Genomic DNA, 19,070 nt, shown 5'->3' on the forward strand with positions numbered 1-19,070 from the left:
TAGCTTAAGGTATACCGTAGGCGACAGGCTAGCAACCTGTCACTATTTGTACCGTTTTTGTCAAACTTAAAACCTAAAATTGCTAAAAGTGGCTCCGAAGCGGTAACGTTTCGTGTGCCCTGCCTACCCCATTTGGGAACACAGGCGTGATTTGTGTGTGTGTGTGTGTGTGTGTGTGTGTGTGTGTGTGTGTGTGTGTGTGTGGGTGTGTGTGCGTGCGTGCGTGCGTACGTGCGTGCGTGCGTGCGTGCGTGTGTGTGTGGACAGGAGTCCTGCCTGTTAAACATTTTGCTGAAAATGAGGGTAGTGATGAAAATTTTGAATAGATTGGCTACCTACTGGACATACCAGCTGGTCCTAATGGTGCTTTATAGCGGACTGTTATCAGAGGACCGTACCTGTTTGTCTGCTTAAGTATGAAAGGTCTCTACGAAATGACTTTATGATTATGTCTATATGAGGTATGAAATGTCTGCTTTAAGTATTAAGGGTAGTTATGGAACTAATGCTTTTTAATACAATACCAGTATGCCAAATTTGAGTAACAGACATTTTAACATCAATATATTTTCATATGAGTTTCTCATTTAATTTTGTAATAATAGTTGAAAAGATTGAAATTGAGATGTTGGCAAAAAAGATTCGAGCTGTGCACTCACTTCCAAAACCAAATCGAACTACTCACAACTCTATGCTCATATTTACTAAGAAATTGGTCACAGCAGAAGCTTCACTGACTTACTCACTCAACGACGTCGTTTATGTGGTAACAACTAACTAACAACGTTGACGTTGTGGTCATTGTTTATTTACATTGACTTAATAATTATCGCATTTTCCTACAAATATATTTGCAGTGAACTGAATTTAATGGCAATCATATCAGCATTTTTTATCACCATATTTCAAAACAGGTTTCTTTGTGCGATTCTTCATGCGAATTGCAACAAGTTCCTATAAACAATGACCAATGTCAAAGCAACAGGTAAATCACCGGTTAAGTAAAATTTGGTTGACCTAATTTCCTTACCAGTAGCTTTATCGGTTATTGTTATAATAACTTGATTATTGTTATAATAACTTGGTGCAATTGGCGTAAGTTGATTGGTTGTGTAACCAAAATATCAATTTGTTTTCTAAAACGTTTTTTCCCTCTCATGGTACCATATGGAACATACCGTGCTTATTGGAGTATGAAACAAATGTACCTACAATAAATGTGGTAGTTGCACGTAATTGATGACCTTTGTTTTGTCAGGATTTAAATAATGGTGGCTTACACTGGGAATTCCTATTTATCAAGATTTCTGGAAGGACTGCTCACGTCAAAGAACCAAAACTAATAACAGAAAAAACTGGCCAAGATCGTGTCGGACACGCCCAAGATAGGGTTCCGTAGCAATTACCAAAAAAATCAAGTAATATTATGTGCGTTATATATAACACAATTAAAAAACTTACTACAAAGAGCGTATCTTCACGGCACTTACGTCCTTTTGTTAAGAAGCGCAGTTTTTCGGCAATAACTCAAAAACTGTATATCCGATCATGTTGAAACCAATTTTCGTTGAAAATGTTTATTAAGTGTTACCTTTCTATATTTTTTGGACAAACGGTTTACAAGATAGAGGGGGGGACTCAATTTTTGCTACTTTGGGAGCGATTATTTCCGGAAATCATCACTTAATCAAAAAAAATTGAGAACTTTTGAAAACTTTTGAAAACTCAAAAGAGGTGTCGAACTATGTGCCACACGTTGATGCGAGTTAAATTTTTTTTTTCAATTTCTGTTACGTGTATGAAGTGAATTACGTGAATGAGTGCCCCCCCCTATTAATATATTTTTTAATTTAATTACAAAACTAAATAGCGGCTTTGACAAGACATCTTTATTCCAAATTTAATTGATATACATCTTGTAGTTTTTGAGTAAAATGCCTGTGACATACGGACGAATGGACAGACATACAGACTGACAGACAGACAGACAGACGGACTTGACGAAACTATAGGGTTCCGTTTTTGCCATTTTGGCTCCGAAACCCTAAAAACGATCCCCGAGACCAGACGAACAACAGAAGAGCGCAATGTACAACTTGTACAAGGAATCATTTACAAAATGCCTTTAAAAATATGGCTTTAAGTTTTATTTTAGAATAGCTGTATTTTTCATACCTACATATGTTTCTTTGCGTTTTTATGAGTGCGCGTGTATGGACATCACAGACCAAATGCATCAATCAGGTTTTAACATGCTTATACCTATTAGCTCATACACATGATAAATAATAACATATAGGTTAAATAGATACATATTTATGTAACAATACAATACAATACAATACAAATATTCTTTATTGCACACCATAAAGCAGTAAAAAAAAACTTATAATATAAACACTTAGATTCACGGTAGACAATAGGCGGTAACCTTATTTATCTATGAATTTAACAGAATCTTTGAACTTGATTACTACCCACTTTCTATTATTGTATTGGCACTAAACTTGGCAATTATGCGCAGTTCCGATGCCAGTACAAATAATTAATAATCTACACAAATGAGGGATTTCACAGACAGAGGTGATACGAGTAACGCTGGAGAACTAAAGATGGCGTTAGTGTCGTGAGGTTCGTTTGACGTTTGCTCGGGATTCGTTAAATAACTACAACGAATAATTTATAAAATCAGGCGTTACTTTGCGGAGGTCCATATCAATGAATTAAATGAATTTCCTTGCTCACCCGCGACCTTACGATAGCTAAGCTTATGCAAAATATGCGTGTTCATGCAGTTCCTCCACCTCCACACTGTAAGAACACACACAAATCACACAAACCCATCTATCACCACCACCACACTACACTGACGCGTTTCGAACTCAACCAGAGCTCATCTTCAGAGTGACACAACCGTACACCATGCTACCTGTTGTTAGACTAACGAACCACAACCACCGTTTCAACTTGTCACTGTAACTCCCCAAGTACCCACATACGTTTTATGAAACAAAACAAAACTACCCACAAATTATTAATATGTTTTTTTTAACCGTCCTTCAAAACTACCTTGATTTTTATTTATTTACTGTCAAGGCATGTTTTATTAACTACCATTGCTGAAATTAGATCCAAGCCGTAGCAAGGGAGATGAAACTAAATTTACCTGCTCATTAATAATGGACCCCATACTGTTGTATCTAATTATCTCCATGCATTCTAAAACACACTACAACGAATCTCACGAAACTAACGCCATCTTTTTTATTTTTTTTATCTTGCGATATTTCGCCACTGTTAAAACCCTCATTGACCAAACCCCAAACTAAGGTACCATCGAGGTGAATCGATCCTATAGAAATATATTAGGCTTCAAAAGATACAAGTCTATGACAGACAGCGGAGCCTCAGCAGGCCATTAACACCTCTTATAAATAACTAACTAGTATTCCAGATAAAGCATTGTTCTGACATGTAATTAGTAAATTATGTAACTCACGTATTACGTGCGCATCTGTTCGCGCAGAACGTGCGCGCCATTCTAATGTCATACTGAATTCTGACGTACTTATAATGTGCGGTGTTCAAACTTTTCTTTACTATAAGCTAAGATAAGCGTTTAATATCCAAACTACGTGCAGGTGGTAGGACCTTATGCAAGGTCCGCCCGGATTGCTACCACCATTATGCTCGCTAATTGGCTCGCACTGGCTGGCACTTGAGGTATCCCATCTTAGGCCTCTAGGTTGGCAACGCATCTGCAATCCCCCTGGTGTTGCAGGTGTCTAGGGGTGGTGGTGATCTCTTACCATCAGGAGAATGACTTGCTCGTTTGCCATCCAGTCGAGTAAAAAAAAATCTGTAGTTTCAACAGCTTTCACATTTCGGACGTACAATTAGTAAGAAGATTTTTTAAAGGCTTTTGCAATTAGCTATTTATTTATAAACAAACCTAAGGTACACATATCAAGAAAAAAATAACAATGAATGAAACTTAACTATCAACTATATACCTACCTTATTTATCAACTGAAAAAGTTAAATAAAAACTTTAAAAAAGAAAGTCCTTACATATTGTATTGACTCATTAAATGTAGTTCATACCTTTGGTGCTACAGAGCCAAAGTTTTTATATAGAGTTATTCTTTATGATGTAAGCAAGGTGTACAATTAATTATGCGCATTTCTGACGATTCTGTAAGTTAAAGGAGCAAAGCCACAGGTACAAGCTAGAACTTGTATATATTTTTTCTTACCACAACATCAAATGATATAATATAGCACGTGTTAAAATACAATAAAGATTGAGAACCGGCGTTCTGCAAATATGCAACCAGGAATCTTACCTGTATCCGTGTAATATCAAAATAACTTTTCTCGATATTTTCTTGCTTTGTAACTGGCAACTTTGATATGTGCGGGAGAAGGGTAGTTTTTGAAGATTTTTAAACTAGTAGCAAAATGGCATGGCAAGGCAGGACCGACACTAAGAAATGAAGAAATATCTGCTTTACGAAATTCGAACAATCCCCACTGTTACATTTCCAAAAAATATCGGACAAGTATTTTCTCTTTTGTAAACAAAAAAATATGGATAGGCTATATAGCCGGTTAAAGATGACGTCACACCGATCTACACTTTCTACTAAGGAGTGACGTCACGGGCCCCCACTCCCGAACTATGACGCGCTTCATTTTTATTATTTTTAGTTTGATTGATAAAAGAAAAAATACCTACGTGCCCAATATTTTCTGTGAATGTAACTGATGGACTATACAGAATGTTTTTTTTTTACCCATGAATGTACCCTATTGAAAACTAATCAGCCTATATTCTGCAAAAACCGGAATATGAGGCCAGTAGCAGTATTCTTAGGTAAAGAGCATAACGGGAATCATCAAGTAATAAACAGTATCATCAACACTGCTTGCTGTAATTAGCCTTTTTCTTCGGGAAGAACTATTTTAATTATTGTAGTTGTTCTAAAGATTAACGTTCTCGAGCTCGCAGTAGCGGAGACGTCAATAATGAAACTATTAGACCGGATTGGGGTGGATTCTTTTAAAGCGCTTCCATGTAGGTACATTGGCGTGATTTACACAGTAATGAAATATGAAAATTGAGACATTACCACTAATGTTAATAATGGGAGAGTTTGTGACGATGTTTGTTACTCGTGCAATATCGTGTGAACTAACTAAGATTAAATTAGGGTATAGTATCATTTATCTAAAAACCAGCTGGTCTAAGTACTAACCTGATAATAGCTTGTAACATTATATTTGCCACGCGATGTAGATTGTAACCATATTGGATCTATCATTAACGAGCTCCCGATATTTTTAAATATCTACCAGTGTCGCGATCAAGGGTAGTTCTAGCAAACGCCTTTACTAGAGTGAGTAAACTTATTTCCGATCATCATTATAGTTCTTCAAATATGCGATTTTACACCTTCCCTCAAATTTCAGACATTTTCTGATAGGATCACAACTTCATTTATATTTGTCCTCGCTTGTGTATCAACGATCTCGCTCATTTTTGTGGCATTTGGAGACATAATTTTGAGTAAACAAAACGTTAAATGCCGAGGTGGTAAATCAACCTCAGGGCTATTATGATTCAAGTATTATTAAAAAGTCTGCTAATAATATCAACGAAATAACTAACAAGTTTACTTGTATGATGATTATCGTTTCTTTTGTTACAGATAGACTGGCGATGTTAGAAAATCACGCGTGATTTTTACAGAAGTGACACGATAGGTAAATATTGTTTATTTTTTTTTACATAGTACCTGCTCAAGGGTCAAGGTATTTGTAAATAAAACGATTTCCCTTATTCCACCGCAATTTATATGTGGCCGTGTAAATGGATCATTGCACATGATGGTGACTGCAGATCAACATAATTCCAAAAAGTCTTAAAACATAAGTACAATTGAGAAAAAAAATACAAGAAATTAACCGACTACAAAAAAAACCATGAACATATTTTTCTACTTGTCTAAAGTCGGTTCCTCACTAGGAACCAGCAGGAGTGGACCTATAGTCCTCACCTAAATGCTAAATTATATTGTGCTTCCAATTTTTCTTCAATCACTTCTGCTGTTATAAATATTTTTTGTCACGCTTTTCAGTTTAAATAATCTAAGATACATAATAACCTCCTCCTTTTTTTTGAAGTCGGTTAACAATAGTTTAATGTCAACTGCTCGTCGCCTTTTACGAAAGATTGCTTTTTCTGAAGCAGAGGCGTTAATTATTGAGGAAACCTGGACAGTCCTGGTGCTTCACCACCCGTTCCATTTCACCACACACGACATACAATACGAGGAGCATAAATTGCTTGCAACTGTGTTAAAGTAATTGAACTTCATCCCGTGAAATACTTGTTATTGAGTAGTAACTCCAGTGGTCAACTGTGGTCTTCATTATCAGTTTCACTTCACCAAATGTTGATTTTCAAAAGCAAATACACGAGTTACTACTAAATATATCCAAATTACCGTAGGTGTCCGTACAGTATTTGAAGAGTTCCCTCGATTTTCTTAGAATCCAATCATCAGATCCTGATTTGGTGCTTATGGGATCTAATTAAAGCTATTCCCATACAAACAAAAAAAATTGTTTCAAATTATACAGAATTCTGAGGTAACAAACATAAAAAAATACAACCGAATTGATAATCTCCTCCTTTTTTTAAAGTCGGTTAAAAAGTGGCCCGACCCGACATTGCGTTTCGAAGTATTGAAAATCTCAGAAACATCAAACCCGATGTTAATGAAACTCAACTTAAAACCATTAAGCTTTCTAAAGAAAAATTGGTACATTCGTTTAGGAGTTACGATGGTAGTATTACAGACACATAGATACACGTTAAACTAAGAATACCCTGAGTTTTGTCAAAAAAACTACCAATTAAATTAGTAAGTACCCACCTTTTCTTTTATTCTAATAAAATTCAAAATGTATCTCTGCTGGATCTAAACCTCCTTTCTAAATTACAACCTTGGAACATTTAAAATCCAACCCGTCGCTGTTGAAAACTATGCAAAAGTTCAACCTGTAATGGTCAGGTACTTACCTACATAAAGCTTCCCATCGCAGATTCTTTAATCTAAATAACATCCTGCATTCCACGGTACATCCTGCTAAAGCAGACAGTGCAAAAAACTGACACATTCACTGAGCTGTGACGTGGAATAGTATTAAGAGTAAAACAAAAACAAGTTTTTGTGGTATACAAATGCAATACAAACTTCAGATGATTCGATTTGCAAGATTTGACCTAATAAACATAGGTAGGTGGTACCTCTACACACAAATATTGCAAAAGGTTGTAAATTTATAACTAAGTTTGCTGTGGAATGGTTCCATGGTGGCCAATGAATTAAACTCCTTGACCGTACAGACTTAAAAAAAAACATAATTGACAAACGTTCAGAAACATGTAAAAAAGCGTACTTATCCGTTTAACCCACCTATTTCAATCTTTGAGTGACTTAGACGGACATTTAGATGGGGACCGACAAAGAGTAAGTTTGTACAAGAGTACCTAAGTGCTAAACAGTGTGAAAGCTACAATACAATACTTTAAATGACATAAAAATAACCCTACACCAGAAAAAACTATCTATATGAACTATATATAAGAATACAACAAAAAAAACAAAGGAGTGATATTCTAAAAATTTAAGAAGGTGTGATGTGAGCCACATCTTTCTTAAGCCTTCCCTGAACGACCCCACGATCGGAGATTGCCTGATGGACGTGGGTTATTGTGATTAGTTAGGTAGATATAATGATGTGTCATCAAATACAGTCTCAATTATTATAACAACTGATGCAAACAAAATAGAACCAAACACAGAAAAAATACAGGGAATATGAAACCACATACATACACATACATAAACAAACATATGTACCTATGCATCATGTTGAATGAGAAACATAATAATATATCCTTTTTGTGGGCGCTGTTAATTTAATAACTCATTTTGGGCTCTTGATTAGTTAAAAAACGTAACAGATAATTAAGTTCTCATTAAACAATATTGAAACTTGTTGATATGACGTATGATATGACGCATCGATTGCAACATCTTCAATAAAACCAATAACTCGCGCTGGCCCGTTGCCAATCTTACTTCCATCTCAGTCGGATTAGGACAACTTAGTTTAAGAGTTTAATTGTAATAAATCCTCCTCCCCTGCTGCCACTCCCAACATACATAATTCACGAGAAAATATATATATATCGTTGCGATGACGTATGCGCATTAAAGATGATCGATTCTGACGACAGTTATAATAGTTGTGTAACTATACTGTTAATTTACTTGAATTTAACTCAGTTTAATCTATTCTTAGCTCAAATAAGTACGCCATCTTGGTTAGTATTATTGCCTCGATACTGACTCGCACGTAATGAATGTCCAATGCATTTAACTACAGTTTGTAAAATATGGTTGGCTCTCTCGTCCTGCAACTACGTCAATGGCAGTTTTGCATTTACGATTATTACGTAGATATGAGTATGCAGTAATATTATATGTAGCTATGTAAAGTAGAGTTAGTGAACGCTTATTCACCTATGAAGTAGATAATGAATACGTATATATTATGCTGTTTTTTGTGCCCTGTTTGTTTTTGTTTGGATCAAATCTTGCAAGTTCATTTTTAACCCACTTCCAGTAGTCGGATTCACTTGAAGTTTGATATACGTATTATGTAAGTTTGATGACAATGCAAGTAAAGTTAACAAAAAAAAACTTGCATTAAAACTAAAATTTTTAAAAGAAACTTATTTCATATTATACCGAAACAAGATTTGTTTGAAATAGTTACCAGAAAAGTAGTGTGGCTACGAGTAAGAATCGAACCCGTTTCTCAGCATAAGTCAACTCTAACCAATTATTAACCTAAGCATTTGGTCTAAAAGGTGTCTTAAAGTAAATCCGGAATATCAAACCAATCTGCTATAAAATATTTACCAGGTTGACTGAAATCTCTAAAATATTTTTCGATTATTTTTATTGCGATTGACAAACTTTAAATGAAAAATCTGATGAAAAACATTTATGGTTCTGTCAAATTACCCCAACCACCTACTGGAATACTTCGGAACAACTTTACAATACCTTGTTTTGGATTAAAAATCAGAATTGCGTAGTTTTCCGAGTTTGATACTGAAAAATTACTTCTGTTGTCATCGAGCCCGAAAAATGTTAAGTTGACTTGAAACTGGGTGTCCAATTTCAATTGGCAAAATTTTCGTTTTTCAGTTGCAAAGATGCCGCGCTTAGAACAGCACCCGCCGGAGGATTTCCGCCGCGTTCTGCGGGAAAAAGCGCTGAACCACAGCCTGTTTTATATGAAGCTCGGCGCGGGCGCAGCGCGGGAGGCACACGCGCGCCGCTCGAGCGCCAGTGCCGAAGCGCGCGCGCCGCCGACCGCGCGTATCCCTCGGCACGCGCAGCCTCGCGTCTCCGAACTGCTTCGCCGCTTCGAACCAGCCCCGATGCAGTACCTCCGGCCTCCGCGAGCGCAGTCCCCTGCCGAAGACATCACGAGCTCAGACGACGACGACCGAGCGGCCGTGAGGCGCAGGAGTCGCGATCTGAGCGACGATTCCGCGGTGGAACTGGAACCGAGACCTAGGAGACATTCGCACCCTCGCGACGTGACCCCGCCACCGGAGACCATGTCGCCGCGGCGGGAGCGAACTCTGATCGAAGCTCATGTTGTGGAATTGGGGAGGAGAGGCAGCGAAGGGTGTGAGAGTAGGGGGAGGTGTGTGAGAACGCCTAGCGTGGTCGTAAGCGATTACTCCGATGGTATCGCTGTTGGGGCGACTCAAGAGGAGGTGGATTGGCTGAGGGCGCGCTCGTTGTCTGCTGACTCCGCCTGCTCATCCTGCTCAACTCTGTCCAGTCGTGATGACGAGGAGTTTGAAGCCCCGACGTTGACCAAAAAGGTGAGTGTAGTTTTGTTTGTTTTGATGCTGTCTGTGATATTGTTTTTGTTGTGCCCGCACTTATGTATGCGCGATCTTATGCTACATTCTTTTTATCGCTAGATGATTTGCAATTGCAAGGCTGTATTTATCTTTCACGTGTTTTTATTGCAAAGTTTGTTTTTCTTTCAGTATATTAGGCAGATGAAAAGAATGTAATTTAATTACTTACTAATTATAGATATGCAGACTGGGATGATGTCAATATTGATTTTAATCACATTCGATTGTTATTTCGAGTGATAAAGATTTAAAAATCAGAACCCGGTACTGATATCCGTTAGTAAAAATAATTTAAACATCTATAAAAGTAAAAATCTAGAAATCAATTAACCAGATCGTAAAAGACGTTGCAGATATTTTAATAATATGATTTTAAGTTAAAACTGTCGTGCTAAAATTGTCTACGATATAAAGTAAATTAGCATAAGAATCCGCTAGGACATTTAAAAGATCTGCATAACGAGATATATGGAAATTGCGTTAAAATCATGTCCCTAATTTACTTAAAAAAAAACTGAAACAATTGTTCCAAGTACTTAGGCAACGATATAAATAACTAAATTGTTATTTTTAATTTCCTTGTGCTCTTTACTTAGGTATAAAAATAAGTTAATCAGAATAAACTGCTCTACATGCCTTTGTAGAGTCGAAGAACCAGTTATGTGTAGGTACGGTTGATGGCGAAGTTATGTGTCCACTTTTTCACCCTTTTGCATTGGGATAAGTGCAAGCAAGTGCAAAGCACTAAGGACTTCATATAAACTTAAAAGCAACTGCAGTATTTGGTTTGTGTTTAATATAGTATTTCTATCAGGAGCAAAGTTTTTTTGCGACCCAGTGATTTCCGCGTTCTTTCCTTTTACTTGGGCTGTAAAACCTTACTTCAAGAACCCTCCAGATTTTGATTCACGTGAATTTTTGTTCGCGTGGATTTACCAAAGTAATTTTTTCACAGACTCATGCACATTATAAAAATTGGTATTTTATTTTGGTACCAGACCTAGTCCCAAAGCTTGCCTTACCTTCATGCGTTTCTGAAATAAATAAGGGCTTAACAGACAGACGTACGGACAACGCAGTGGTTCTGTTCTAAATTGGTTTTGAGGCATGGAACTTTAAAAAGAAGTTTTGCAGTGGACTACACTGTCTTATATTTTTTATCGATATTATTTATTACTATTTAGCATTGTCACCTCAATATCGATAATTTTTCTGAGTGAAGTTTATTATTTTTTCTACTCGCGTTGTATAATGTGCTACTAACGATATCGCTATCGGTAGTCCAATGAGGTGCATTGTGTGATCGCAACTTTGACACTTCATTATGAAACGTTCCACAAAAAGATTGTTTTTTTTTTGGGATCTTTTTGTATTTTTTATTTCAATTCCAAATTTTGTCCACTGGTGGTGAAGCGGTATAGCACGTGGCACGGAATGCCGAGGACCTGGGTTCGATTCCCAGCACTGGTCTTATTTTTCTGGTTTCCTATGCATTTATATTTCAGTTTGTATTTTCGATACGTTTCACAATCTTCTTTGTCGCACAGCAAATGGCGGGAATTAAAATAATAAAATAAAAAATAAACTTCACTCTTATATTATCTAATGGCCAACAGCAATTCTATTTTATTTATTTAATTATTGTTAAATCGACTTTATAGATTAATTAAAATATGTTTACATAAACAAGTATTGAATAATGAATACTTACATAAGTGACAATAAATCAATTTTACAGTTATTATTAAATATTAATATTTTAACATTATTTATTTATTTATTTATTCATAAAATTTAAATTTAATTTGACTGTATCACCTAAACTTCCCGGGTCCATTCTAAGGTTGTAATTAGTGAAAAAAAAGTTTCAAAATAGCGGAAACTTGTTTTGCTTTTGCACGGAGTTCTTGAAAGTTGAAAGAAATAAAAGAGTTGATCACTTTTTAAACGACGTTTTATCTCTGAGCAACTATTCATAATCAGCCATTGGGACACTCATGCGCATCTATTATGACAATTATTAAACTCGCACTCGTGTCTTAATGGCCCTTATTATGATACAGTTGCATAAAATACTAATTTCAAGTATCAACTTTTTCGTATTGATTTAAGATACAAATTTTTTTTCAAAGTAAAAAAAATGTTACGAAAAGAATGATCCAAGATTCACCTTCTTTATTGTACCTACTAGAATCCTGGATAAACGTTTACTATCAAGCTCTATGGAAGTTAGAAACCTGATACGTATATCATAGGTATATCATTTCATATATGTGCCTCAAGAATTGCAATAATAGGCGATGTGATTCATTACCACAAATAAACGTAACACGTACGTATATAAATGTATTTATTCCTATTATATTTATTTAGATGTATTTACCTACGAATGAATCAACGACCTATTGTTGACAAATATAAAAGTACTTAAATGACTTGTCGAAATAAATATCTACATATATTCCGAGAATTTATAATTGAGTGGCTTGTTACATAAAACTTTAAAAAGCTATAAATGACTTACAGAATTTTGTTAAAGATACTTCTTGCTAGAATTGTTATGGCCTACAATAAGACAGCCCAGACTAACAAGTCTGAAAATTGCCGTGAAAAATTATCCGATAAGCTGTCATTTTCTATGATTGACATGCGCGTGCGATGGCAAAACTGTTTCTTTTTGTTTACCGCCTCTCTATCTCCGGATTGTTCACGAAACAATGTAACGGTAAATAAAAATATAAGCCATTAATTAGAAGGTTTTCTTCAAAATAATAGATACTTGTAATGAATGGCGAACGGAAAAACATATACCTACCTGTTACGGATATAAATAAGTTGAAACACTTACCGTTTACATACTACAAAAAAATGAATACATACGACATAAGTAACATAAAAATTAACTTATAAAAATAGTAAAACACAATCTATAAAAAATTAAAAGCCTATGAAAAGGTTGTCTGCCGCGAACAACACCTAATAAAAATACTTTAAGGTTACTCATTTTTTGATTATCGTTATTTGTTTAGTCGTTTCCCAGATATAACACAGAAATACAAGTATTGTGTGTTAAGCAAGTTCATTACAGTATTTCGCTCTGTTTTGATACCTTTTTAGTACTAAAATAAAGAAAACAATACAATACGCGAAAGCAAATATTAAATCGTGTTATCATTAAAATGGCAAATACATTTTCTATTTTAAAGTGCAATACGCACGGTACGTCACGGTAGTTTCACGTTCAACATTTATATTTTGTTGGTGAGAAATAAAGGAACAGTCTGATATTATTTCATTTTACATACTTTTTAAAGGACTTAAAAAACTAGAAGGTTCTATGCTCTTCTGTAAGTATGTATGTTTTTTATAATTCGGTTAGATTCCTGTAACGATAATTAAAGTTATTTACAGTCTTAACATTATTCTTTAACGATCGGTTAGTTTTATCCTGACTACGAAGCTTAAGGCCCCGGGTTCAATCCACGGTTACGGTAGACATATGTATTGTTAGACAAGTATGAATGTTTGCTCTCGAGTCTTGGATGTTTCGTTTATTATGTATTTAATTAAGTATTTATATACAAAAAAGAACTTTTAAACGTGGCACAAAATTATTGTTTCCAGCTCAGTTCATTCTGGACACTAAGTATAACTCAAATGGTCTGATAAATTTTAGGATGTTCTTACTTGTTGAAATTAAATTACAAAGTCAATTTACTTATGTGTCCAAACCAAAAAAGAATAATGAAAACATTTGAGTCCTACGCTGCGATAGCCTATCCGCGGTCCACCAGCGTAGGACGTCCACCAACGAGAGGGACGGATGACCTGGTTAAAGCCGCGGGTTCACTGTGGATGCAGGCCACTTTAAATCGAAGCAACTTTAGGTCTGTGGGGGAGGCCTATGTCCAACAGTGGACGTCCTAAGGCTGCTGTGATGGTGACGATGATGAAAATAATTGTGTTATCGCATTGTATTGCCCAGCATTAACTGAACCAGAAACATTTTTTTTGTATCATGTTTATTTATAGTGAGTCATCTTATAGATAGAGGTATGAAATCCGCTCCTCGTTATAGATCTACCTATAAATGTTTTGATTTTTATTACAATAAAATCAGTTGATCACCTCTGTGACGTCAAACACTGCTTCATGTTCAGTTGGACCGGTCAGCACAGCGCCATTAAGTTACATAATGATCTTTGTTAGATCATGGTAGCCGAAAATATATTTTGACAGTATTTTGAGACTAATAATGTGACCTGTGGAAACATGAAAGTTGACTTGCCTAATTCGCAACAAATTGCAATGATCACATTTTGTTTTCAAAGTAGATTCCAATCTTATATGTATGTTGTATATAAACTCTTTATTGCACAAAAAAAATGGTCAACATTGACAGACGTTGAGATGCCCAAAAGAGAAAATCTCTCCCAAATTTTTTGTATATCTCTGTACACCTATAATTTACTAACAACAACAAACATCTGAACGACCAAACAACTTTATAAAACTTCCCATTTTTTAATGGAATAGGGGGCAAGGGGCAAACTAGCAAACGGATCGCCTAATTGTTAGCGATTACAGGCCTTTTAGGTAGGAACGCTACCTTGTAGGTAGGTGAGGGTCATATCGGTCCAGGAATATCGCAGGCGACAGTTCAGTCCAGAGTTTTGCTGTGCGAGGCAGGAAATTTCTGGAAAAACGAACAGTAGAGGACTGCAAATCAGCTAAATTGATTAATCATCACCATCATCATCATCAGCTTACAGAAATGCACTCTGTCGTCTACCCCGCGCATCCATCCGCTGCCAGCGACTCTCTTAAGGTCGTCCGTCCAGTCCACCGCGCCTCAGGACGCTAAATTAATTAATGAATTGATTAAAACAGGTCAAAGTTAATTTAATTTCTGTCCCTTTGTAATTAAGGAACGTTGACGAAAATCCAACTAACTAGTACGTACACAAAACAACGTATCAACACTTCGGTATTTTTTTGAAATTTTGTTTAATTATTCACGTGAAAAGGTTTAAATTCGTTCGCTCTCGTTTCACTGACATTCAGGAGTCGCTTGCGCAGGATATCATATTTAATTACTGAACAAATTTTTATCTCTTTGACATTAGGCATGTTCCGCAACCGAATCATTATCATGTATTGGGTTTTTTCATACTGATTTGCAAGTGTATTTAAATAATACAACTATCCGTTTATCATTAATCCGCAACAATTATCTGTCGTGTACACTAATATATAATCTGTATGTTGGGCGGATGTCTGCTTCCGCCTTGGCATATGATATTATGGCACGTGACAAGCAGAGCGAGACCTAACTGTCAAATGGGACTATGGTTTACCATTGAGTTCAAAAAACTGGATTACTTTTTGTAGGAACTCTATGTTGAACTCCATTAACAAAAACACAATGGCACGCCTTGATAATGATTAATAGTTTTATTACCTACTAGCTTTTTCCCGCGGCTTCGCCCGCGTGGAATTCGGTAATCTCGCGCTGTTGCCTCGGGAACTGTGCATTTTTCCGAGATAAGCAGTAGCCTATGTCACTCTCTGGCCCATAAACTATCTCTATGCCAAAAATCACGTCGATCCGTCGCTCCGTTTCGACGTGAAAGATGGACAAACACACACTTTCGCATTTATAATATTATAGTATGGATACAAAAGGTGTCCAAACTGTCCAACTCGGAATAACGGGAGACATAAATTTATTGCAAATAATCAAAACAGGTGAAGTGCGAGTCGTTCTTGGGGTAAAAATTAAAACCACTAGGCCACCACGATTCTCTAGGAAAGTTATTCTTTAATAAATTGCTCGTAACCAAGTCTTGATAGGAATGTAGTGCGAAAATATTTACACTCTCAGATGTCAACACAGAACAATACACTTTGATGTGCCAATCACCAAAGCAATAATTCAAAACAAGTCATAGCTCTAAGCAACATAATATTTGCATACTTAAAACTTGCGATTCAAAGTGCCATTTACATACATCGTCAAACTATGTTCGATATTTATAATATGACTGCGAAATATCGAATATGTGTACGACAGTCGTTACAACTTTATAGCAAAACGGTAGAATATAAAAACGGGAATATGGGTAGTAAAATCGGTTAAGTGCGTGCGGCTTTGGAACCCTTAAAAATGAGAGGAAGGGGTCCCATCTAAATGCGTCAGTGAATAAAGGGAATGGCTATAGGTAGAGTCATTCACGATGACGCGTGCCGTGGTTCTTATTACAATGTCATTAATGTCTAATTTTGACAAAATCACGCGTCTTCGTGGTTGGCACTAGGTATAAATTCTTAAAAAAAATAACTAGTCCGTCATCTAGATTGTAATTTTTTTTTTGACACGTATTTAATCTTCTATCAATCGAACAGAACAATTATTAATGAATGTTTCGTGTGACGTCACGCCTAGGTACCCTTTTTACTAAGAAGTGACGTCACGGGCCGCGCCACTATCGAAGCTTTATCCTTGTCATTTTTGTTTGATTGCCAAATTAAAAAATACGAGTACGTGTGTTTTTTTTTGTTTGTGGACTAATTTTATTCGATATTTTTTTTACCTTCCCGGGTAAATTATATTGTTTGGTATTACTCTTTATTGTACACAAAACGTTTACACTAAGATACATGTACAGAGATGGTATAAAGGCGAATTTATTCCATAAAGGGATCTATTCTAGTAAACCTAGTAAACCTTTGAACGATATCGTACATTCGATATACATTTGTAGATATTTATTTTCATTAATACATACTTTATTGTACATGAAACATATGAAATTCACAGTTAATAAGAAAACAAAAAAAACTAACCTAAGATACCTTAAATAAATATACTTAGGTACATGTTACTATGACAGTAAAAATATATATGTAGATATTTGTTCTTTTGATGCCAAACTGCTGCGTTGGACAATTTTAATACTTTCCAAGAGAATGGGAAAAATATATTGGGTATGGTGAATAATGGTGATGTTTTAAGTATTATTAAATTACCGGTGTATGTAGTTAGTAAATGAAATCTTATGAGCCTATTTAACCTTGTATGCATAATAAAGCACGTTATTTGTCTGTATTGTGTCAACCGTTTCAATGAGGGTTCTCATGTTTCTTAAATTAAACAAAATAATATTTGAGACTACTGTCTACCCGGGGCTTCGCTCGAATTTCTCTCTCTCTTTCGTTATGCAACCGTTAGATTTGGTATTTGAATTTAAATTCTGGGACAGCAAAAAATCCAGTAGGAATTCCGAAACATACATCGTCTTTATTATAATGTTTCATCGGAAACGCAAGTGCCAAATTTCAGGTGTCTAAAAGAAAAAAAAACATGTCCATTATTTCTCTGGTAATCTAAATCTAACTGATGAACTAACCTCCTGAGGCCCGACGTAAAATTTTGTTTTCACAATTTAAACCGAATGCCAATCAAGTAAGGTTCAAATTTTTTTAATGTCATAATTATTACGCCAGGCCCCACGAGGCTAAATAGTTTTTTTTTTAACCAGGAAACTACCGCATTGTGAAGTTTTTGATGATTTCTAATGATTCTGAATCTTGATCGATCCTTTATTAAAACAAATTAATTAAAAAATCTTTAGTCACCTTTTTATAACTAGAATTGAAGGCACTTTTTAAAACAGCATCTTTACTTAGTAACAATCTTAATTTCTTTTTTGTTAGAAATATATTAGCCCTTTGTGTCAAAAACAACGACTGACGGTGTCCCCTTTTGTATCGCAAACCACGGTAGGGAGGGGTGCGTATCTAATCGCATAACTTTTGCAAGTCATAATGTTACATTTGTCATATTTGTTTTCGCCGAAATAATTTTTCAAGAAATTTATAAGTGCTCACCCTGTAAAACTGAATAGGTAAGATAAGATTTGTTTTATAATTTGTTTTATTTTTTTACGATTTCATTTCATTTTAATTTCATTTCATTTCTGAATAATTAATAGATTGAGATAAGCAAGAGCTATGACAAACATTATTATTATATCTTAGCACGTGTCACCAAATATGCACCTAATGGTATTATATTCCAATGTAAATTTGCTTGTACCTGACACAATATGTGACACAAAACACCAAAGACCCGCTCACGGACGTTATTGACGTCACTCGAGCAACATTCGTAACAATTTGGGGTCAACAGAGAACTTGGATCAAATATTTGATGTTTCAAATTACGGCGCTAGATTGGCTTAGCTATTGACCGACTGCGAACACAAGAAAGAGTAATAAATTCTAGTTTTACAAAGGTACTTTTACTTTTGACAGACGGGATTGAATTCTGTACATCGTATTACCTCCAAGAGGCGTTAATTTACATAATCTAATAGAGTTAACTGTGTCAAAATGTCAAAGATATAATGATACGAACGATGTCTAGTTGTAACAAATGTACAAATTATGCCAATAACCTTTAGGGTTTGGATTTCTATGGACAACTAGAATAGCATTTGTCCGAAAAATTTCTCCAATATTGTTCTCGATAGGCCAAAGTTTTTTTTTTTAAATATACATATACTACCTAAGAAAAATACGTTAAAAATTTGGATGTATAGCTGTTTCTTACTCAATCATGCAGAAATGGCAGATGTTATGAAATTGGGCAAGCAAATACAACTAACTAATAAATAGAATATTATTTTTTGTCTTGGTAAATTAAAAAGCTAATCCTGCAGGAGAGTAAACAGCCGGTGAAATTACTGGCACTTGAGGTATCTCATCTTAGGCCTCTATATAGGCTGGCAACGCATCTGCAATCCCCCTGGCGTACCAGATGTTTATGGGCGGTGGTGATTTCTTACCATCAGGAGCCCCACTTGCTCGTTTTCCATCCAGTCGAATAAAAAAAATTGCTTAATTCCCGCGGGATAGCAATTTAAATGAAATATTCACAAACGAAGTCGTGGTAAACTGCTAGATGAAAGTAAACAGTAAAAGCGGGTAGTATATGTAATATATTAGGTAAATAAATGCCCATCACAATCATATTTTTTCGACA

At 35.6% G+C, this 19,070-nt stretch overlaps 1 protein-coding gene across 2 annotated transcripts in view; it reads left to right on the plus strand.

Annotated features, from left to right (window-relative positions):
• IP3K2 (Inositol 1,4,5-triphosphate kinase 2) overlaps positions 1–19,070 on the plus strand; it is a 243,161-nt gene that overhangs the window by 31,042 nt on the left and 193,049 nt on the right. For both annotated transcript variants that reach the window (XM_074089935.1, XM_074089937.1), the window contains exons 2-3: positions 5,712–5,766; positions 9,291–9,982. In XM_074089935.1, coding sequence (XP_073946036.1) covers positions 9,299–9,982 — 684 coding nt within the window. In that variant the 5' untranslated portion in view covers positions 5,712–5,766; positions 9,291–9,298. The remainder of the gene's footprint in view (positions 1–5,711; positions 5,767–9,290; positions 9,983–19,070) is intronic.

Source organism: Choristoneura fumiferana, chromosome 7 (assembly GCF_025370935.1).
Source record: "Choristoneura fumiferana chromosome 7, NRCan_CFum_1, whole genome shotgun sequence".
Taxonomy (NCBI): Eukaryota; Metazoa; Arthropoda; class Insecta; order Lepidoptera; family Tortricidae; genus Choristoneura; species Choristoneura fumiferana.